Consider the following 19,103-nt stretch of genomic DNA (forward strand, 5'->3'; position numbering starts at 1 on the left):
GGAGGACTGGGGAATCGAACCTGGTTCTCCAGTTCAGAGTCCACTGCTCCAAGGAGAAGGCAGAGAGGGAATCCTTTCCCCTTACCTCAGTGAACAAGGGCTGGCTGAACTTCAAGAGTGGTGGAGAGAGGCCACCCTGCATATGCAGAAGTAATCTGGTAATTTAAAAATGTTATCATTCTAAATTTAATATTAATGCATCGACCTGGATAGCTCGGGCTAGCCTAATCTTGTCAGATCTTGAAAGTTAAGCAGTATTGGCCCTGGTTAGTATTTGGATGGGAAACCACCAAGGAATATCAGGGTTGTGACACAGAAGCAAGCAATGGCAAACCACTTCTGAACTTCTCATGACTTGAAAACCTTACGGGGCTGCCATAAGTTGATTGTGACTTGACGGCAAAAAAAGTAATATATTTAATATTAATAGTTGTGTCTAATGTTATTTCACAGTGGGTAGCCGTGTTAGTCTGTCTGCAGTAGCAGAAAAGGGCAAGAGTCCAGTAGCATCTTAAAGACTAACAAAAATATTTTCTGGTAGGGTATGAGCTGAAGAAGTGAGCTGTGGCTCACGAAAGCTCCTACCCTACCAGAAAATATTTTTGTTAGTCTTTAAGGTGCTACTGGACTCTTGCCCTTTTCTACTAATGTTATTTCATTGTGTGTTTGGGGGAGGCGGCCAGTAGTCGTGTGGTTCTTTTGGTTGATGGTAAATGCCGATGTGGTTTTCTCTGAGCTGCCAAGTAGGTAGCTTTAAAATACGATAAGAGCCACATCCTTTCCCAACCAGCATTTCTATGTGTTTGAAAAGGAAATGCATCTAATCATGTATACGTTCAATTGAGTTAAAAGCCACATCTATCATATTCAGCTCTCTGCTGCTCAGTGGTTGCCTGTTTTGTTGGCTCCCCCGAAATGTTATGCCAGAATCCTAAGGACAAAACTAGGCAAGGCATTAGAAATCAGTGACCAAATAGCCCTCTTTTTAAATGACTATTGATAGCCGTTGTATGTTAGGTCAAATAGAACCCTGAGGAATTGACCTCAGGAAACAGTGCAGAGGGGAAAAGGCTTCAACGCCAACACAATCCTGCCTATACCACGGTTTTGATCCAATTTGCTCCTTTCCCCAGTTGCTCCTTAAAAAGATTCAAAAAGATGGGCAATGCAATCGCTAACATCTCATCTTGTGCTCTAAGCTTAGTGATGAATGTGGATGGAATATTTTGCCTCCGCTCTGGAGCTATCCGTTCTTGTCAGCATCTACCCTCGATTTGCCCAGGATGTAATTACTGTTGGTTGAGCTGTGTGGATATTGACTGGCTATGGTTTTTTTTTTTTGGTTTTTTTTACATTATCAAATAGGGATGAATTTGTTCAGGTAGCATGAAGGCAGTTCTTGAGAATCTTTCGGAATAGATTCTTACTAGCTCCATTGATATGTTTTAAATTGCCCTGTTTCCAAAAGCTTTGTACAGATGGGTTTGGGATTGGTTTTCGACAGAGACTGGATATCTCAATCTACTGGATAAAGAATCTGACTATGAGAGAGTAAATTAAGTGAAATGCTTCCTGTCTGACAGGCATCTGTGCTCTTGGAATTTACTCTTCTTTCCCTCTAGGAATACGGTATCTTGTTGTATGCCCAAAACATATAGACTAAACATCTGTACCACCCTTTTTACTCATTTTGCTGTAGAAGCAGTTTGAAAGGGGAAAGTGCATTGATTTGTTTTAATACATTTTTGTTATCCTCCCAGAAACTTAGGGTAGGGTGTGCTCCATTCCACCATTTTATCCTCAAACAGCCTGTTAGGCTGAGAAAAACTGATTTGGCCAGAGTCGCTTTCTGAAGCACAAACTACACAGCATGTTTTGCCATATGTTGGCAAATATATGTAATATGTATATATAATATATCGGAAGCCGCTCTGAGCCTGGCTTCTCCAGGGGAGCGCAGGGTATAAATTGGGGGGCGGGGGGAAGTTGGGTCAGAGTTCTCCCAATGAGTTGCTGACAACTGCAGTCAGTCTTCTCAGCACTATAGAAAATGAGGACCATTAGGGAAAAGAGGCTCAGAAGATGAGCAGTATGTTTTGTGAGTGAGTGTTTTGGCCCAACCGAGGCTAAAACGTATGGAGAAATATTGTATTGTTGCCCCACCCCTAGTCTTCATTTGTTCCACATCAAAATGCAAATCCTTTGGTTTGTGTGTGCGTGTTTGTAATTCATTTAGATCATGGAATGAGATCCTGAAAGAGGAATGTTTTTCTTCAAGACGTTGTATTCCTTATCAATATGGTACGATGGAAGTCCAAAGCTTAATATTTTTTTAAAAACGTTTTATATAGCAGTTCTTTTGTACAGGATGCCAAACTTTGTTCTTGGATGCTGTTCTGGAAGAGAGTAGGGCTTGTACTTCAGTTTGTCGAAGCATTGGCAGCTCTCAATGCAAATCTTTCATTACATTTTAAATGCGAGGGCATGTTTCAATAACCTCTGCTGAAGATCGTTCTGCGGACTTGTCGCTTCCTGAGCTGACCTTTGACTGCGTGTCTCTCTTTTGAAACAGCAAGTAGAAAACCAGGGGAGGCTTTAATTATCTCCGATATCAAGAAGGGGAGTGTGGCGCACAGGTGAGCAAAGTTCTCTGCTTCTCCACTAGTGAACCCTCTTCAGTAGAAAAGTCTAAGCCCTGCCCACGGCACAGTTTATAGGGACTCGAGGTTCGGATGTGTGGCTGAGCCCTTGGAAACCAATGCTGTGAGACACCCCCCCCCAACATTTTCCAATTGTTTCGACATTCATGGCATTTTGCATCTTTTTCTTCTGTGCATCGCGGTGCGTAGCAAAAATAGTTTCACACATACAGCACACACATGGGTAATCTTCCTATCTGGATTCTCTGGTTAGTCCAAAGTTATGTAGAATCTTTATGCATTCTAGATTTAATTTCCCCTTTTCAATGGTTTTGCTGGGCCGTTTGCTAAAGGTCTCTTTTTCAGACCGGCTGTGTCCCTGCCCTCTTCAATCAGTGGACTCTTTGGTACATATCCTTTTGAATTGTCCTTATGTGTACCAACATAGGCTAAAATGGATTATACCATGTTTTAACAAATGGTCCGCATTTTCTCGAGCAACTTTGGAGCAAAAGGTTCAGTTCCTCTTGGAGGACTGTGACCCTCAGCATACTTATTTTGTTGCTCGCTTTTTGGAGGCTGCAGAGAAGAGTCGAAGGGAGGTGTTTTTAGAGAACGGTCTTATTTATGTTTTATGGTTTTATTGTTCAAGACCTCAGTGTAAGAACAGGGGGAAAGAAAGAAAAAGATTTAATGAAATAGGGTTTACAAGCTGGGGACCCATGAAGAACTGCTGGGTTGGGGGGGGGGTTCCCCATGTTTTTCTAAATTCTCAGGGGCTTGAGCAGGATGACTTTTCCCTCCTCTCTTATAATGAAAAGGGTGCTGATTTCTGGGATTTGTCTCCCCCCTTAAATAAGCCTACCTGATTCCACTATGAGTGCTTCTGTCATTAATATTCTATTATGTAGCTGTAGAACATGCCAGCCTTAAAAGGGTTCGCTGTCTGGCTGGGTCTCGGCTAACCCATATTTGCCTGATGTTTTTTCATAATATACTATGGGTGAGTAGGGCAGCCCGCTGCTAATAACAGTAAGCTCCAGTGAACCATTGTGGTTTGGCGTAGCTCTGAATTTAATAGCTCTGATAACTGGAGCCGAAATTTGTCATCCTTCACCTTTGCTTCTGATTTTGAGCTGTAAGATAATGTGGAATCGCAGAATTTTCTGAACTTTTGGGGATACTCAGCCCGAAACAATGAAAAGCATTTTATTTTTCACCAGTTGGGGAATACCTTTCAACAATGAAGTATATTCTCAAGCTGATCATTAGTTATTTGAATTTGTGCTGAGTTTATGTAAACACATTTATTTCCCCATACAGCATTTTCAAACATTAGACTGGGAAATATTCTCTTGTATCTAGGAGGAGAGATACTGTCAGTATTCTTGCAGCAGAGTCCTGGGAAGGGGAAAAAATCCCTTATTTCTTCAATATGCTAAACAGAAGTATGTACTCTTTTTATACCTTTGTACACAGAACGGGCACCTTAGAGCCTGGGGACAAGCTGTTAGCCATTGACAACATCCGACTCGACAACTGCTCAATGGAAGATGCGGTGCAGATTTTAAAGCAGTGTGAAGAGCTGGTCAAACTGAAGATCAGGAAGGATGAGGACAATTCTGGTATAAATCTATGAATCCGGCTCCTGGTATAAATCTGTGAATCCAGCTCTTGTAGACTAGAACATCTCTTAATAGTAATGACAAAGTTGTGTGACAAGCTAAGAACCGTTATTCAATTAAATTAGTATGTATGTCCCTGTGTGTGTGTTTGTGTGTGTGCACATGTACACCCTTTGGTCTGCAGATATGTAAACACAGGTGCAGACTCAAGAGAGAATCTGTTTGGTGTCTATGGAAAAGGGAATTCTGGGATATATGGGCCGTGCGGTTTCATCCCGCTGTTATTATATTTTTATTCAAAGCCAGGAACTATTTTGCTGGCAAAATACTCTGAGCTCTCCCTTAGGATTGGAACCTTTCTGTACCTTCCCCCACCCCAACAGATGAACAAGAAACTACCGGCGCCATCATCTACACAGTGGAACTGAAGAGATATGGCGGGCCCTTGGGGATAACCATTTCAGGGACAGAGGAACCTTTCGATCCAATTGTCATCTCGGGCCTGACAAAACGAGGGCTGGCAGAAAGGTGAGATCGCAGCTGCGCCCTGTGGCAGTAGCACTACGAGTGAAAGCCATTGATTGAAATAAATCGGAGCTGCTTAAGAAGTTTTTCTGCATAATCCCTTTATTATGCGGCTACACACAGACATAGGTTTCTGCTTCTTGTTTGTCACAAGCAGTTTTGAGAAGATGTGAAGACTGTGCCTGTTGATGAAGAGAAATCCCATTTTGTTAAATCTGGAAGTGCAATATTGCGTTCCTTGTGGGGAGGGATGTGATAATTCCCCCTGATGTCATATATGAAGCTGCCTCATGTCTGATCGGACCATTGGCCCATCTAGCGTACACATGAAGCTGCCTTATACTGAATCAGACCGTTGGTCCATCAAAGTTAGTACTGTCCACTCAGAGTGGCAGCAGCTCTCCAGGGTCTCAGGCAGGGGTCTTTCACATCACCTACTTGCCTAGCCCCTTTAACTGGAGATGCCAGGGATTGAACATGGGGCCTTCTGCATGCCAAGCAGATGCTCTACCACTGAGCCACAGCCCCTCCCTTGTCTTTTATAGTGGTAGAGCATCTGCTTGGGATGCAGAAGGTCCCAAATTCAATCCCTGGCATCTCCAGTTAGTCTGTCATAGTTTCAACAGACAGCAGGTCTTCAGAGACAGGCACCTTCTGCCTGATATCCTCCATCTGGAGCCACCAGGGATTGCACCTGAGACCTTCTGCTTGCAAAGCATTGGCTTTTTTAACAACTGAGCTGCAGCCTCTCTCATCCTAATGCATTATGGCACATTATCTGCTATTGTAAATGCTGTATGGAACATGGTGGTGCAAATTCACAAGCTTTAATTGGATATTTTTGCTGTGCTTATTACAAACGGGAGACCGATGAGTACAGTAATATTTGAATGATCCAAACTACGTAGCTGTTGGGTCTACAGCCCGAGCAGCTGGCAAAGAAACTGCCATGATGTACTCCACAGTGGGTAGCCGTGTTAGTCTGTCTGCAGTAGTAGAAAAGAGCAAGAGTCCAGTAGCACCTTAAAGACTAACAAAAATATTTTCTGGCAGGGTATGAGCTTTCGTGAGCCACAGCTCACTTCTTCAGATACAGCTAGAATGTGAATCCATCTGTCTTTAAGTAGAGGAGAGTGAATTCAGACAAGCATTAGTATGTAAATGTTAACAGTATGTAAATGTGAATAGCAGGCGTGATGGGATTAGGTGTGGTATGCAGAAGAGTCTGTGATGTCCAGGGGAGAGATGGGTGTGGAGAAATCAGCATTGGTAATGAGCCATGAATGCAAGGTCTTTATTCAGCCCAGGTAATGCATTGTCTTTAGTTTGAATATCAACTGTAGTTACAAAGGAATTTCAAAGGGAGATTGGAAAGAGAAACTGCTGAATTACAGTTGATATTCAAACTAAATTATCTTGAGATAATTCTTGACCTTGACTGATCATAACAACTTAGTGATAAATTTTGTGGAACATTGAGCAGCCTTTTGGAGCTGTATTGTATTGTGTATGTGTTGTTGTTCCGTTTGTAATATTCTGCACTTTCATTTATTGCACAGTTTTGTATTATTAATAGAAGTTTGTTTGCATTGCAAGAGCCTAGTACTATTTATTTCCTCACATTACCTGAAAGTTGGCAACCCCATACATTAGTCTTTCTTCTTGTTAGTAATGCATATGAGTAACCAGTCCAGATTGGCCTGGAATTGTCCTGCACTGCTTACACTGCTGTTGTATACCATTTGGCTTTACAAGCAGAAGCTTCTAGGTTGTTTGTCTAAAGGCGGCAATGATACCCTAAGATTTGAGGGTCTCTTGCGAGGGACCTGTAGGAGAAGAGCATTAACTTCTCTTGCTTCAGGGCCCCATCCATAACTGTCTCCATTTGTCACACAAGATTATCAGCGATAGCCATACAGACATTACTTTCGTAATGGTTAATGTTGTAATGGAAAGAGGGGGGACCTGTTTCCATCTGTGAATCAATAATTTATTTCCTTGATGAGAGAGGCAGAATGGAAGCATGTCAAGAATTTTCATTCTAAGATAAAACGTTCAGTAGACATGGCTAGGCTGTTATAGCACCCACTGGCTTGTCTGTCATAGATCAGAAAGACTGGGACATTTCACTGTGTTGGCGAAATAAGAGATCTACCCCTGGGATGGCATATATCCACCTTTGTGCCAGCTATTGGTTCCAAACTATAATCTAGAAGTGAGATCTTTCCTTAATACAAAGAACATTGTAATAATCCACTGAGGAGTGCTAAATTGTCATTTGGGAATCGATAGTGTTGCTTTGGTATTTGACTGGCATTATACTGACCTCTAGTGGATAGCTAGGGAAATCAGTGTGCGCTAACCACACACACACACACATACACACACAACTCCACGTCCATAGAAGCTGAACAAACAAATTGCCAACAAACAGATTTTGCACATTGATTATATGACAGTATGCAAAGCTTTTGTTCAGCTGACAGGAGATTATTTTCTTTTGTCTGTGGGAATTGTAAGCAAAAATAGTTTGCCCATGAAAGGAAGTAGGATACAATGAAGCAACTGTTCTGATGGAAGAATAAAAATAATCTTAAATGACAAATCTTGCAAATTCTGCCATGCCTGGTTGCTAGAGCATCAGAATTAACAGCAAAGGCAGGCCTGTTTTCTGTTGTCTCAATGGCTACAGCAAACAGGTTGTGCATTCCTCCAAGTTGGCTGTGACATTTTCCTGTCCAAGGTATCTCCAAGCCCTCAGCTAAAAACACTTCTCGGCATTGTAAAATTTAGCACCCACAAAGATAAAATGCTGGGATGTGTTTTAAGCTGCATAGAAGATATGGCAAATTCGCCCTTGGGGTACAAGTCTCAAGTATTTCCATATGATGGGCAAGACCAACCTTTTATTATTGTGAATACGAGCGGGAGTCTTAAAAATTTATACTTATTTATTCAAGCCCAGGTTTTTGTAGACTACAATCCACTTCATCAGATGCATGGGTTTCCAGTGGGTGGTGAGTTTGTGAGCGCACATGCGCGCCCATGGTTACGGAGAAGGGAAATTACCAAACAGCAAAGTCAAAAGACCATGTGATACAAGTACTGCAGCTTGTGACGACATAATGCAATTATAATCAAAGTACAGTGACCATTGGTCAGCCCAGACGATGAAACAGGTAGCTAAATTCTGTGCTGCAATATACAAGATCCGCCAGACAAAGCGGGGGCTTGGCAGTCAAACCTAAAATGGAGAAGGTTATTTTAATCTGAGTTTTTTAGCTAATTTATTTATCTATTTAAGAATTATACATCCCATAGTTTTAGATATTGTATCTTTTAATTTTGTTTTGTAATCAATATGAATATTTTAATGGCTTCGCCGTATTCATAAATCCGATTAGCAGTCACATATAAAGTCCGCTGCTTAAAGTTGGGTCATGACAACTAGATTTTTTTTAACTTTTCTTTTAATATTTAGTGAATTTAAGTTTCTTAAATATTAGTCAAGAATTTTAACCAGGTATTGTCTTTTTAAAAATCTATGTAATCTTTTATCTCATGTATAGATGATACAAATGTTTTACTGGCATATGCCATACTAATAAATCTGATTCTGATTCAGTGACCATTTACAGTGTAGTCATATTTCCACCTCATGCATCTGAAGAAATTGCCACTAGTCCAGAAAAGCTTGTGCTGGGATTTTTTTTTAAGTTACTCTTGAAGTCTCCTTCCTGCTTGCTTTTGCTGCTAGGAGATTTGCTATTGTAACCATATCATACAGCTTTCTAGAAGCCAGTTCCCCAGTCTGTTGTATAAGTTGCTATAAATTCTGAGTCAGCGTATTGCTAAGATGGACCGAATGGACTTACTTTGTCGAATAGGCCACTGTGCTAGGGAGCATTGCTTGAACAGCTCCCCTTGTGCTATGTGGTCTTCTGTGGAGATTGTTTTGTAACACTCATGGAAGAAAAATCAAGCCTGCTCAAATTAAAGCTAGGCCTGCAGCAAACATTCAGTTAGGAAATAACTCATTCAATACAAATCCTGTGTAGTAAATCACTGGATTGGGGTGAAAGAATATAATTCTGAACCTAGCTGAGCATTTGCTCCATTGACAATCAAAGGGATTGAACATACCGGATCACTGTGGAACAGCAGCCTAAGCTGGTATGTGTTTTAGTTTGTATGAGAGCCAGTGTGGTGTAATGGTTAAGAGCGGTGGACTCTACTCTGGAGAACCAGGTTTGATTCCCCACTCCTCCTAATGAGCGACAGACTCTAATCTGGTGAACCGGGTTGGTTTCTCCACTCCTACATATGAAGCCGGCTGGGTGAACTTGGGCTAGTCACAGTTCTCTCTGAACTCTCTCAGCCCCATCTACCTCACAATATATCTGTTGTAGCGAAAGAAATTGAAGGTGATTGTAAGCCGGTTTGATTCTTTCTTAAGTGTAGAGAAAGTCGGCATGTAAAAACCAACGCTTTTTCTTCTTACATTTTACTGACAGTGCAACTGTACATTTTAGTTGAGGCAGTTGCACTCATTGGATAAGTAGATTTGTTTAAATATCTTTTTTTTCCTGCTGACCACAATAATCACAGCAGTGTGTATAAGTTAACCAAACATGGATATGTTTTACGATTATTGGAACAGCCTTGATTTGATTGGCGTCTGGCTTTTCAATAAAATTTACGGTCATGCCCAGTAGCTGCAATTCTCTTTCCTTGCTCTTCAGAACTGGAGCCATACATGTAGGAGACCGGATATTAGCTATTAATAATGTAAGCCTTAAGGGGAAGCCACTGAGCGAAGCCATTCATCTTCTCCAAATGGCTGGAGAGACTGTAACACTAAAGATCAAGAAACAAACTGAAAGTAAGTTCTCAGACTTTTTCTTCTCCCATCTTTCTAACATCCTTATACGGTGGCCGGCAAACGAGCTGGAATGGGGATAGATCATTGTAGCAGGAGATACATGGTTTCCGGGGTGGAGTATGAAGGGGAAACATTACATATATGCCTGCTGAGGTGATCCAGCCAGATCAATAAAATACTATTGGGAGAACCTTTATACTTTTACAGTCAAAATCAAAACACCTTCATGAATAATGGCAAACCACACCGTAAACATAGTCTGCCTAGTAAATGTTGAGATGTGACGTCACCCCATGGTCAGTAATGCTTGCACAGGGGACTACCTTTACCTCCTTTCTACAGTGTCAGATTTGTTCCTTTCTATATAACAGTATTATATAGGATCATTAGGGAAATGATAGGAAATTGTGATGGTTTCATTGTGGGTTCTCTGTACAGACGGGCAGGTAATCTCAAGTACACATTTGAAAATCAGTTTTGAGATGTTGACTCCATTTTTGAGCTCTCCGCTTCCTGTATAAAGAAGGAATTCTTTCCACCCTATAATGTAAAGAGCATCTTCAGAACTGTCAATCTAGACAAACCTTTTCCTCACATGGTATTTTTCTCCCTTAGTACTGTTCAAGCCCCTCTACTTTGATGCAGTGTTATATTTCTAAAAGAATTGCTACAAAGCCAGTTGAAGAAACGCTTATTAGGCATTCCTTCCCTGCCAACGTGCTTGCCAGTCAAGTGCTGTTCCTCAGGATCTGAAGCTGTGAAGTGCCCCTAGTATTTTGAAATTCTGATGCAACAACCCTTCCTGCCATGCTAAGGATCTCAGCCTGAATCACGGTACCTTGAAAGGAATAAGGTTTCCTTTCAAATACCAACCTCTGTTCTAACGTAAATTTGAGGGATACATCTCTTTCCTTCCACTCTTTGATTTAATGAAGACAGTTTAGGTAGTATCCATGCAAGCTTTATGGACCCATTAAGATTTAAGTCTCATCCACTTTCTTGATTCCTTCCTTTAAGTCTTTCGTTCTTCAAGAGCACAGAAAACTCTCCTTGCTTAATCGTTCTTACTTTCCTGCTTAGCTATTGACAAATTGGACCTCTTGCTTGCTCAGACTCTAACCTTCCCTTTTCTGTGACCGTTCCTTTCCCCTGCTGTTTTCTTAACACTTTTTTGCGCCAGCAAGGATAAAATTCTTGCCCTCACTTTTGCCTAGGATATGGAGTTTTATACCAACTCAATAACCATACTTCAGATGTAATACATTATTATGCCTTCTTCCAGTCTGCCATCTTGTTAGCATTAAAAGATTTCTGGTCTACTTGAAAAATGGACAGTTTCCAAATCGCAGAAGCCACCACAACAATAATCCTATAGAAAGCACGAACCTGACATTTCAAGGTCGAAAATTTGCAAGCAAATCCTTCGCCCAGTGCAAAATATGGTTTTCCTTACAAAAATACCTTCTCCAGATACCAGAATGAGGGGAAATGACTTCACTTTGGTAATTCCAAATCTGAATTATCTAAATTTAGAATTCCACAGCCATTTCAAGAGAACAGATTAATTCGTCCTAATTTTGGAAGACCATCCATTTATTTTCTATTAAAGAATTGTTGCTCACTCAGAAGATATTCTGAGGTAAAAGAGCAAATTTCTAGGGAATATTTGCTTAAGTGTTCACTAAAGAATAACTCTCTTTTTTTCTCCAGCCTAAAATCTTAACACCATGTACCAGAAAATAAATCTAACTAGCTTCAGTGAAAGTCAAAGACTTTAGGATCATCCTAGTGCTGTGGATATGAGGGAAGGCGGCATGGTATAGCCCGATCTTGTCAGATCTTGGAAGCTAAGCAGGGTTGGTACTTGGAAGGGAGATCCACCAAGGAAGACTCAAGAGAAAGGCAATGTCAGACCCCCTCTGCTCCTCACTTGCCTTGCTGGGGTTGCCATAAGTCAGCAGCAACTTGATGTCACTTTACGCACATACCATACTGTGGATAAGCTGCTATAGGAGAAATAGTGATTGCATGATTTTTACGCATGTAGAATTGCTTTCCCTTTCTTAAATTAAGGAGAAGACCTGGCCCCTGTCAGAGAGAGCACTCTCATGTGACCCTCTGGAGGCACAAAGCTTGGTCCTGCACCCTAAGAAACATTTGCCAAGTGTTCTTTGGTCATAGACTGCAATGTGCCAAAAAGTCTGTGTAGCGCTTTGTGCTCATCATGTGCTTTGTGTTTGGTTCCAGGAATTTATCCCAAAAAGTCTGCAAGTATGAATGAAGTGAGTGACCCAGAAGATGACCTGACCGACTCTCAGAAAACTAGCAAACTCTCTGAGATTTATTCCACCACGATCCCCAGTGTGGACAGCGCAATGGAATCCTGGGATGGTTCTGGCATTGATGCAGGTTATGGAAGCCAGGGTAAGTTGCTCTTCCTTTTACAGTGCAAATCCCTGGGTCTAGGAAGAACTGCTTGGCTCATACCTGAACTGTGCCTCTCAGAGAGAATACGTTTGCCCCATTTGATTCCATTAGGAATTTCTGGGTGCTGACTTATTTCTAAAGAGGTAAATAGAATAAGGCCAGACAAGAGGAAATGCTTTAGCATACAACGAAGTGTGGTGATAGCCACTGGCTGAATTGCTTAGAAGATGGTTTGACATACTTATGGAAGATGGGCCTGTTTGCTGCTATCAGCCATGGTAGCAAAATACAACCTCCAGAGGCAGTGCTGGCAATATCAGTTGCTGCAGGTCGCATGAACACATGAAGCTGCTTTATACTGAATCAGACCCTTGGTCCATCAAAGTCGGTATTGTCTACTCAGACTGGAAGGCTTAACGCACCTTTTACCTACTACACATTATCGCTGTGCTCGAACTGCACGGTTTGGCTGCGCTTTCAAATTTCCCCTCCGCATCTTGACTTTTCCCTCGCTGTATTTTAACTTTGCCCCGTCTGCGTTTCTCCCTGGGGGAAGTTGCATAATCCATGACATCATGGAAGTGCGACAAGCTTCCCCCCTCCCCACTCTTAATTCCCCCCCTTCTTTTTTTCTTAAGCCGATATGGTGACTGCCCCCCTGCGCTAAGAAAAGGGGTGCTGGTGAAAAGAGCCAGCATTCCAACATTGTATTGTTCCACCCTTCCCCCTCACTCAGGGAAGGAGGCAGGAGCATGATCAGCTTTAGAGTGTAAATACTTTCCTTTACCCATGAATTTCTCTCTCTCTAGCTGTGCTAGCAGAGCCGGGGGAGGGAAGTCCTTAATTTCAAAGGGGAGGGAAGTCCTTAATTTCAAAGGGCTCCAAGGCAGCCGGTTCTTGGGCTCAGGCTTGTGTGTGAAAGGTGAAATTCCCCAGACCAAGTGGCTGTTTGGAGCGCGACGTGTTAATTCCAGGGAAAGTTTCAGAGGAGTGGGGTAGAGAAGCGGGCGTGTACAACTTTAAGAAACGCAGCCCTGCTAAGTGCAACAGAATTTTATTCCCTTTATTCCTGTGGGGAGGGGATTGGGAGGGGAGGAGGGAGGGAAGATGGGCTACACAGACTACAGAGGGGCGGAGAGATATGCAACGTTTTAAAGGTATACACTCCTCAGGGGAAAATGACCCTGAAACGGAGGAAGTAGAAACATCGTGCTATAAGCACATGTTAAAAGCACAGACATTTCCAGGACCATAGAGTGCGATCAGACAAAGATAAGACGTTTGTTTAAGCGTTGTTTATGCTTAGTGCATTAGGCCTCTGGCAGTGGTTCTCCAGGGTCTCAGGCAGAGGTATTTCACATGACCTACTTGCCTAGTCCCTTTAACTGGAGATGCCAGGGATTGAACCTGGGACTTTCTGCATGTCAAGCAAGATGCTCTACCAGTGAGCCACAGCCCCTCCCTAAACAAGAGAAGCGGTCAAACAAGAGAAGGCATTTCTGGAGACATCTGGTTGACCATTAGTGGAATCGGAATGCTGAGCAGGGTGGGCCTTCTGGTCTGATCTATGTTCATATTTGGGACTGGTCCTGTGTTCATCTTCCTCTTACAGATGGGTACAGCATTATGTAACTGTCTGAGATGCTGCTGCAGTCGTCTTGTTTGTGGGCTTCCTAGAGGCTCCTGGTTGGCCACCGTGTGAACAGACTGCTGGACTTGATGGGCCTTGGTCTGATCCCCCATGGCTTTTCTTATGTTTTTAAGTGTACTTGCTCAGATTTCTAGTTCTAGCCCTGTGTGCAACATTTAGGTAGTAGTGTAATTATTCCATAACAAATGCTCTTAAAATACACTTCTTTTTTTCATTTTAATATCAAATATATATTGAACCCAAAGAAACCCAGCCAACGTGATGACATATCTCACTTGTTCATGCTTTCTAAAGTTGCCCTTCTTTCCTAGTTAACTTTGCAAAGTAATTCAGGTCACAGAACTATACCCTTTCTGCCTGGACAGTATGCAAGACTAGGGGTCATTTTCAGCACAATCCTAATCGACTTCAATGGACTCAGAAGGGTCTAACTGTGCTTAGAATTACATTGCATGTTGGTTAAAAGTAGGGGACAACATTTCTGTAGTCTAGTATTTTCCGCTATGAAAAGAACAAGTCAACCACAACGCATTTTTGTAGCACGAGCCATGTGACCTCTCTCTGACTTCTCAGTGGGAAGTCCATCTCTTAACAGTTGATGAATCTTTAAAGAATTTAGTCTTATTAATCAAACCAAAGGGAATAATAGCTCTTAAAAAAAAGTTTTAACAGATGGGGATATCTTGACATTGTCCGTTTCTGTTCTCCCCACTTTTTGAATATTGGAGAGCCTCCAGGTGACCAACAATTCAAATACTTCAATGCAGTAACAATAGAATCATTGAATCACAGAGTTGGAAGGGACTACCAGGGTCATCTAGTCCAACCCCCTGCACAATGCAGGAAATTCACAACTACCTCCCCCCCACACCCCCAGTGACCCCTATTCCATGTCCAGAAGATGGCCAAGATGCCCTCCATCTCATGATCAATAAAAGTTGATACTTTTGATACAGGATGCTTTGGTTTCCATTTCTATGGATGTGTTCATATGATGGTCTTTTACCTATAACAGCATCAACCAGGCTTTCTTAAAACAACAGGACCCTTCCTGTCTGTCTCTTCTTCATCGTCTCCCAGTAGGTACTTACATACCCCAAGCTGTTGGTATTGCTCTTCATCCACATGAGTGGAGATCCAGCAGACAGAAGAGCAGCACCCCTCCTGGGGACCCCAGGAAGAGTTACCCATTTATGGATGGCACTTCTTTCAGTGAGGAGGACTGGGAGAAGCCCAGCAGGTATGTCAGGACACTAAATGGAAGAGAAAGGTGGTCGCAAATGTGCATTCATGTTGGCCAGAAGATACTTTGAATTTTTATTTATTTATTTTAGGAAAGTGGGGCATAAATGTATTCCACAAGAGTACATGTCTACATTGAAGTGCAGGATCTTGGCTGGGAATGGGGAAAGCTGCTAGGGTGTGTGTTTATTTCTTAATAGCTATTAGATAGCAGCTGTGTCCATACAGAAGAATCAGCTCCATTCAACACAAATAACTAGGGTTGCCAACCTGGAGATTTTGGGGGTGGAGCCTGAGGAGGATGGGGAAAGCAGGGGAAGGACTTCAGTGGGGTATAATTCCATAGAGTCCACCTTCTCCAGATGAACTGATCTCTGATGCCTGGAGATCAGTTGTAATAGCAGGAGATCTCCAGCTACCACCTGGAGGTTGGCAACCTTACAAATAACATTTAAGGTTTACTGATGCATAATGTTTACACGAGATGTTAATGAAATATCTCTTATGTATACGACTGTAAAAGATTACACAAAATATCACAACTCTATCTAAAAGCAGATGTTTAGAAGAAGGTTGTCTTAATGGTTACAGTAATTCAGTGGAAGCATTTGACAATTAATGCAGAATCTAGTAATTCCCTTGGAATTATTAACCAAAAATCTGTTGTTGTTTTTAAAAATGGAAAGATCAGGTTTTCATGATTGCATGGGAATTGCTGGATATTGCATTACCTGCTCTATTCCCTTTCTCCAAATCACTGCATCCATGGAACTCCCAAGACATCTTTCCCTTCAAGGGCATGCTTTTAGATTCTCAGGCAGGTACTGTGTAACTTCCTTCCATTTAATGGCTAGAAATTAGGACTGAAAGCAGCAAGGGGGCTGATTGTGCTGCTCTTCAGAATGCCTAAAATAAGAATTTGTCTCCTTAAGAGTAGTATTTGATGATACTCATGGGTGGAGATGATTAGCCACTATTGCAAGCTTCAGTGCTTGACAAATAACTTTTTACTGAATGGCAAACTGGTTTTATTACAAGAGCTAGATTCTGGTCCAGCAGCACCTTTGAGACCAACAAGATTTTCAGGGTATGAGCTTTCAAGATTCAAAGCTCCCTTTGTCAGATGAGGAAGCTTTGACTCATGAAAGCTCATACTCTGAAAATCGTGGTGGTCTCTTAGGTGCTACTGGACTCGAACCTAGCTCTTCCACTGCAGACCAACACAATCACCCTCTGAATGATTGTGTTGTATCCTTTCTATCTGTAATTGGTTAAAACATTATCTGAATGTTTCGATCTCCAAATAATGGTGTGGGTAGCTGTCCGTTTAACCGGGGATACAGGGAATTTGTTCCAAAAACATTCAGCTCTGTCTAGACTTAACCAAACAGAATAATGCCTTGACAAGTATTTTGAGAGATGAATTGGGCCTGCAAAATGAAGAAAACAGATATCCACAGCTGGCATTCTATTGGGCAGGCCTTGGTCTGTCTTCTTATATGTTGTTGTTTGTTGAATTAGCTTTCTGCTTTAAGTAAAATGCCGTTAACATTTTGAAGCCAGCGTTAGGCCTTTTGATTATCCAGACACTGGCTTAATTAGCTTGGGGTTACCCTCTTAATAACAGAGCTCAACTAATTGGAGGGAAGTAACCTTTTTAATTTGTGGCTCACATTTGATCTTTGAGCAGTGTTGATTAAAAGGCGATCTTTTCCACTGAGCGTGCTAATGACCAGATGGGGATGTTGCTGGGGATGTGCACTTATGTGTAAGAAGCCACATTCATTTGTATGCGTAGTGTACTTGTGTGATTTGGCACGAGGCATATAAAAGCACATCTGCAGGTGCATCCTGTGGCTCACTGCTTATACTGTTGCACCAAAAATGTCATGTCTTTCCATGGTGCTTGAGCAGGGAACCAGTATCCAAAATCTGCCGAATCCGCAAACTGATACTACTACAAAGTAGGGAAAATGATTCTAAGGTGTGAAGTGCATTAGACTTAATCCAAAAATAACAGTAGCACAATTCCTTCTATTATAACCAACTAAAAAGAAACGTGTAAAAGTCTTTTGAGTTAATCAGAATTCTTCAGAGTAGCTTTCTCGGTTCTTTATGACTGCCGTTAGTTCGAATAAAGGGATTGGGTTACTGCTACCTTAATAGACCAATCATGGCCGACTACTATTTTTTGCCGACATTAGAATTCTCCAGTACCTGTTAAGCATGAATCCAAATGATGGATTCCTGCCCAGCTATGTGTTAGGTTCTATGCAACAACCTTTTGCCTGGGATTTGCTGCCAAGACTGACCTTACTAGTCTCCTAAATTGCATACTGGGGACTAAACAGTCTTCATGTGGCTTTCTTAACACCGTGGTTTGCTTATGTCTCAGTGGCTCTGTCTCAGTACTGCAACCATCCAGAGAATGATGCCCAGGGGGAGTTTGGATGGGAGAATAAAAAGGAATGCAAACCAACCAAAAAATGTACTCACTTAAAAAACACACCTCAACCCAACATCTCCTGTGTTTGTATCACAGTTCTTTGTAGTGTTGACCCATTAAAACAGTAATCATCTCCTTGGCATGAATTTCCAAAACCATTTCATATGACTTTGGTTCTCCTTTAATTCCTGTTTTCCCTTTAGTGTGTGGAGGAGTGAATGCCAGATAATCCAATGTTGTGGCCTTCCCACATGCCCAAGAAGCCAGTGTTGCTATTGTGCGCCTAGTGTATTTTAAGCATTGATAAATGATAATGAACTTGCAACATACCCATCATGGGTATCTTTGCGGGAAGGCAGTTCACAGCTCAGGTGTTACTGTCTGTGAGGACCAGTCCACCCCAATGTGTGGGGGAAAGGAAGGTTTTACCCTCCCTGCTACACTATCCACAAGCACAGTGCTTGATTTTTCTCCATAGGAATGAACGGCATCCATTCACTTATATGGAAGTTAAGTAAAGGGGTGCACTCGGGCACAGCTTGGGGGGGGGCAAAGCTTACTTCCTGTCCTGAGTGACCCCAGCTGTTGAGAATCAGACCTCTTTCCACCTGCATACCCCATCATAGGCTCCATCGCTTGGTCACATGACATAAATGAAACACGGGACCCGCTTTTAGAGTGCTGGTTTGGGGAAGGTGGTGATTGGCCAGTAGGAAAGCCTGAATCTCTTTCTGTGCCGGGAGAGATGTTTTCCTACATCATATAAGTGGAAAGGGCAACAGAACAAGTTAAAAGTAGATGTATCAAAACCTTCACTATTGATCCGTGAAATATCTGAGGTTAGATGTTGAAGAAGAAACAAGTCTGGGCTGCCTACGGGTCTTGTGAAGTCCCCTGTGTATAATCATGTACGGTGTTTAATTGCTGGTCAAGTCTAGGGAAAATCATTTTATATACATCTTTTTTACATTTATTCACGCAGAGACCTGATGTATTTATCATTTTCTCACCATGTCTGTTACCCTCTGTGTTTTTCTCTCTTTTCTCAGGTGTTCTGTGTCTCAGATCTGAACTCTGTCCCATCCGCCTTTGTACTAACAGTCTCTGAGGCTCCTGGTTTACCCATAATGCATCCTTTTTTTTTCTTTTCTCTATTTCACCAAAACGTTTTCCTAAACCTACAATCTTCCTACAGGCACTTTTTTATTTACCCTTTTGAACTTGACATTTACTACACCAGTTAAATTCTTCCTTTTGAAGGACTTTTGCCCTGTTAGTAAAAGTGCATGGAGGTTTTGTATTTGGACTCTCTTGCCTGAAAAAAAGTTCACATTGTTTGCTTTTGTATATGAAGACTCTGCCAAGTCTCTGCTTTTACTGGCGAGCCACTTGCTGTAGCCTTGCGGCTTCCGTCCCGCTGCAGAAGAGTGCTGACAATCTTTGGTTCCTACGTTACAACAGATATCCCAACCGCCAAAATGGCCTTGAGACCGCACACGAGGATAATTTTTGGCGTGTTTTTGGAGAAGCTTTGGAAGACTTGGAAACATGCGGCCAGTCTGAACTTTTGAGGGAGATTGAGGTAAATTTAGCATTTGAAAACTCCAGTGTTGTGGCCACTTCTAGTAAGTTATCCCCCTTTGTATGTTTTGAGCTGAGCCTTTCC

At 42.0% G+C, this 19,103-nt stretch overlaps 1 protein-coding gene across 2 annotated transcripts in view; it reads left to right on the forward strand.

Annotated features, from left to right (window-relative positions):
* Positions 1–19,103, forward strand: part of GRIP2 (glutamate receptor interacting protein 2) — a 492,450-nt gene that overhangs the window by 465,074 nt on the left and 8,273 nt on the right. For both annotated transcript variants that reach the window (XM_056861417.1, XM_056861426.1), the window contains exons 15-21: positions 2,573–2,636; positions 4,119–4,264; positions 4,648–4,792; positions 9,532–9,671; positions 11,919–12,095; positions 14,830–14,989; positions 18,899–19,019. In XM_056861417.1, coding sequence (XP_056717395.1) covers positions 2,573–2,636; positions 4,119–4,264; positions 4,648–4,792; positions 9,532–9,671; positions 11,919–12,095; positions 14,830–14,989; positions 18,899–19,019 — 953 coding nt within the window. The remainder of the gene's footprint in view (positions 1–2,572; positions 2,637–4,118; positions 4,265–4,647; positions 4,793–9,531; positions 9,672–11,918; positions 12,096–14,829; positions 14,990–18,898; positions 19,020–19,103) is intronic.

Source organism: Euleptes europaea, chromosome 1 (assembly GCF_029931775.1).
Source record: "Euleptes europaea isolate rEulEur1 chromosome 1, rEulEur1.hap1, whole genome shotgun sequence".
Classification (NCBI taxonomy): Eukaryota; Metazoa; Chordata; class Lepidosauria; order Squamata; family Sphaerodactylidae; genus Euleptes; species Euleptes europaea.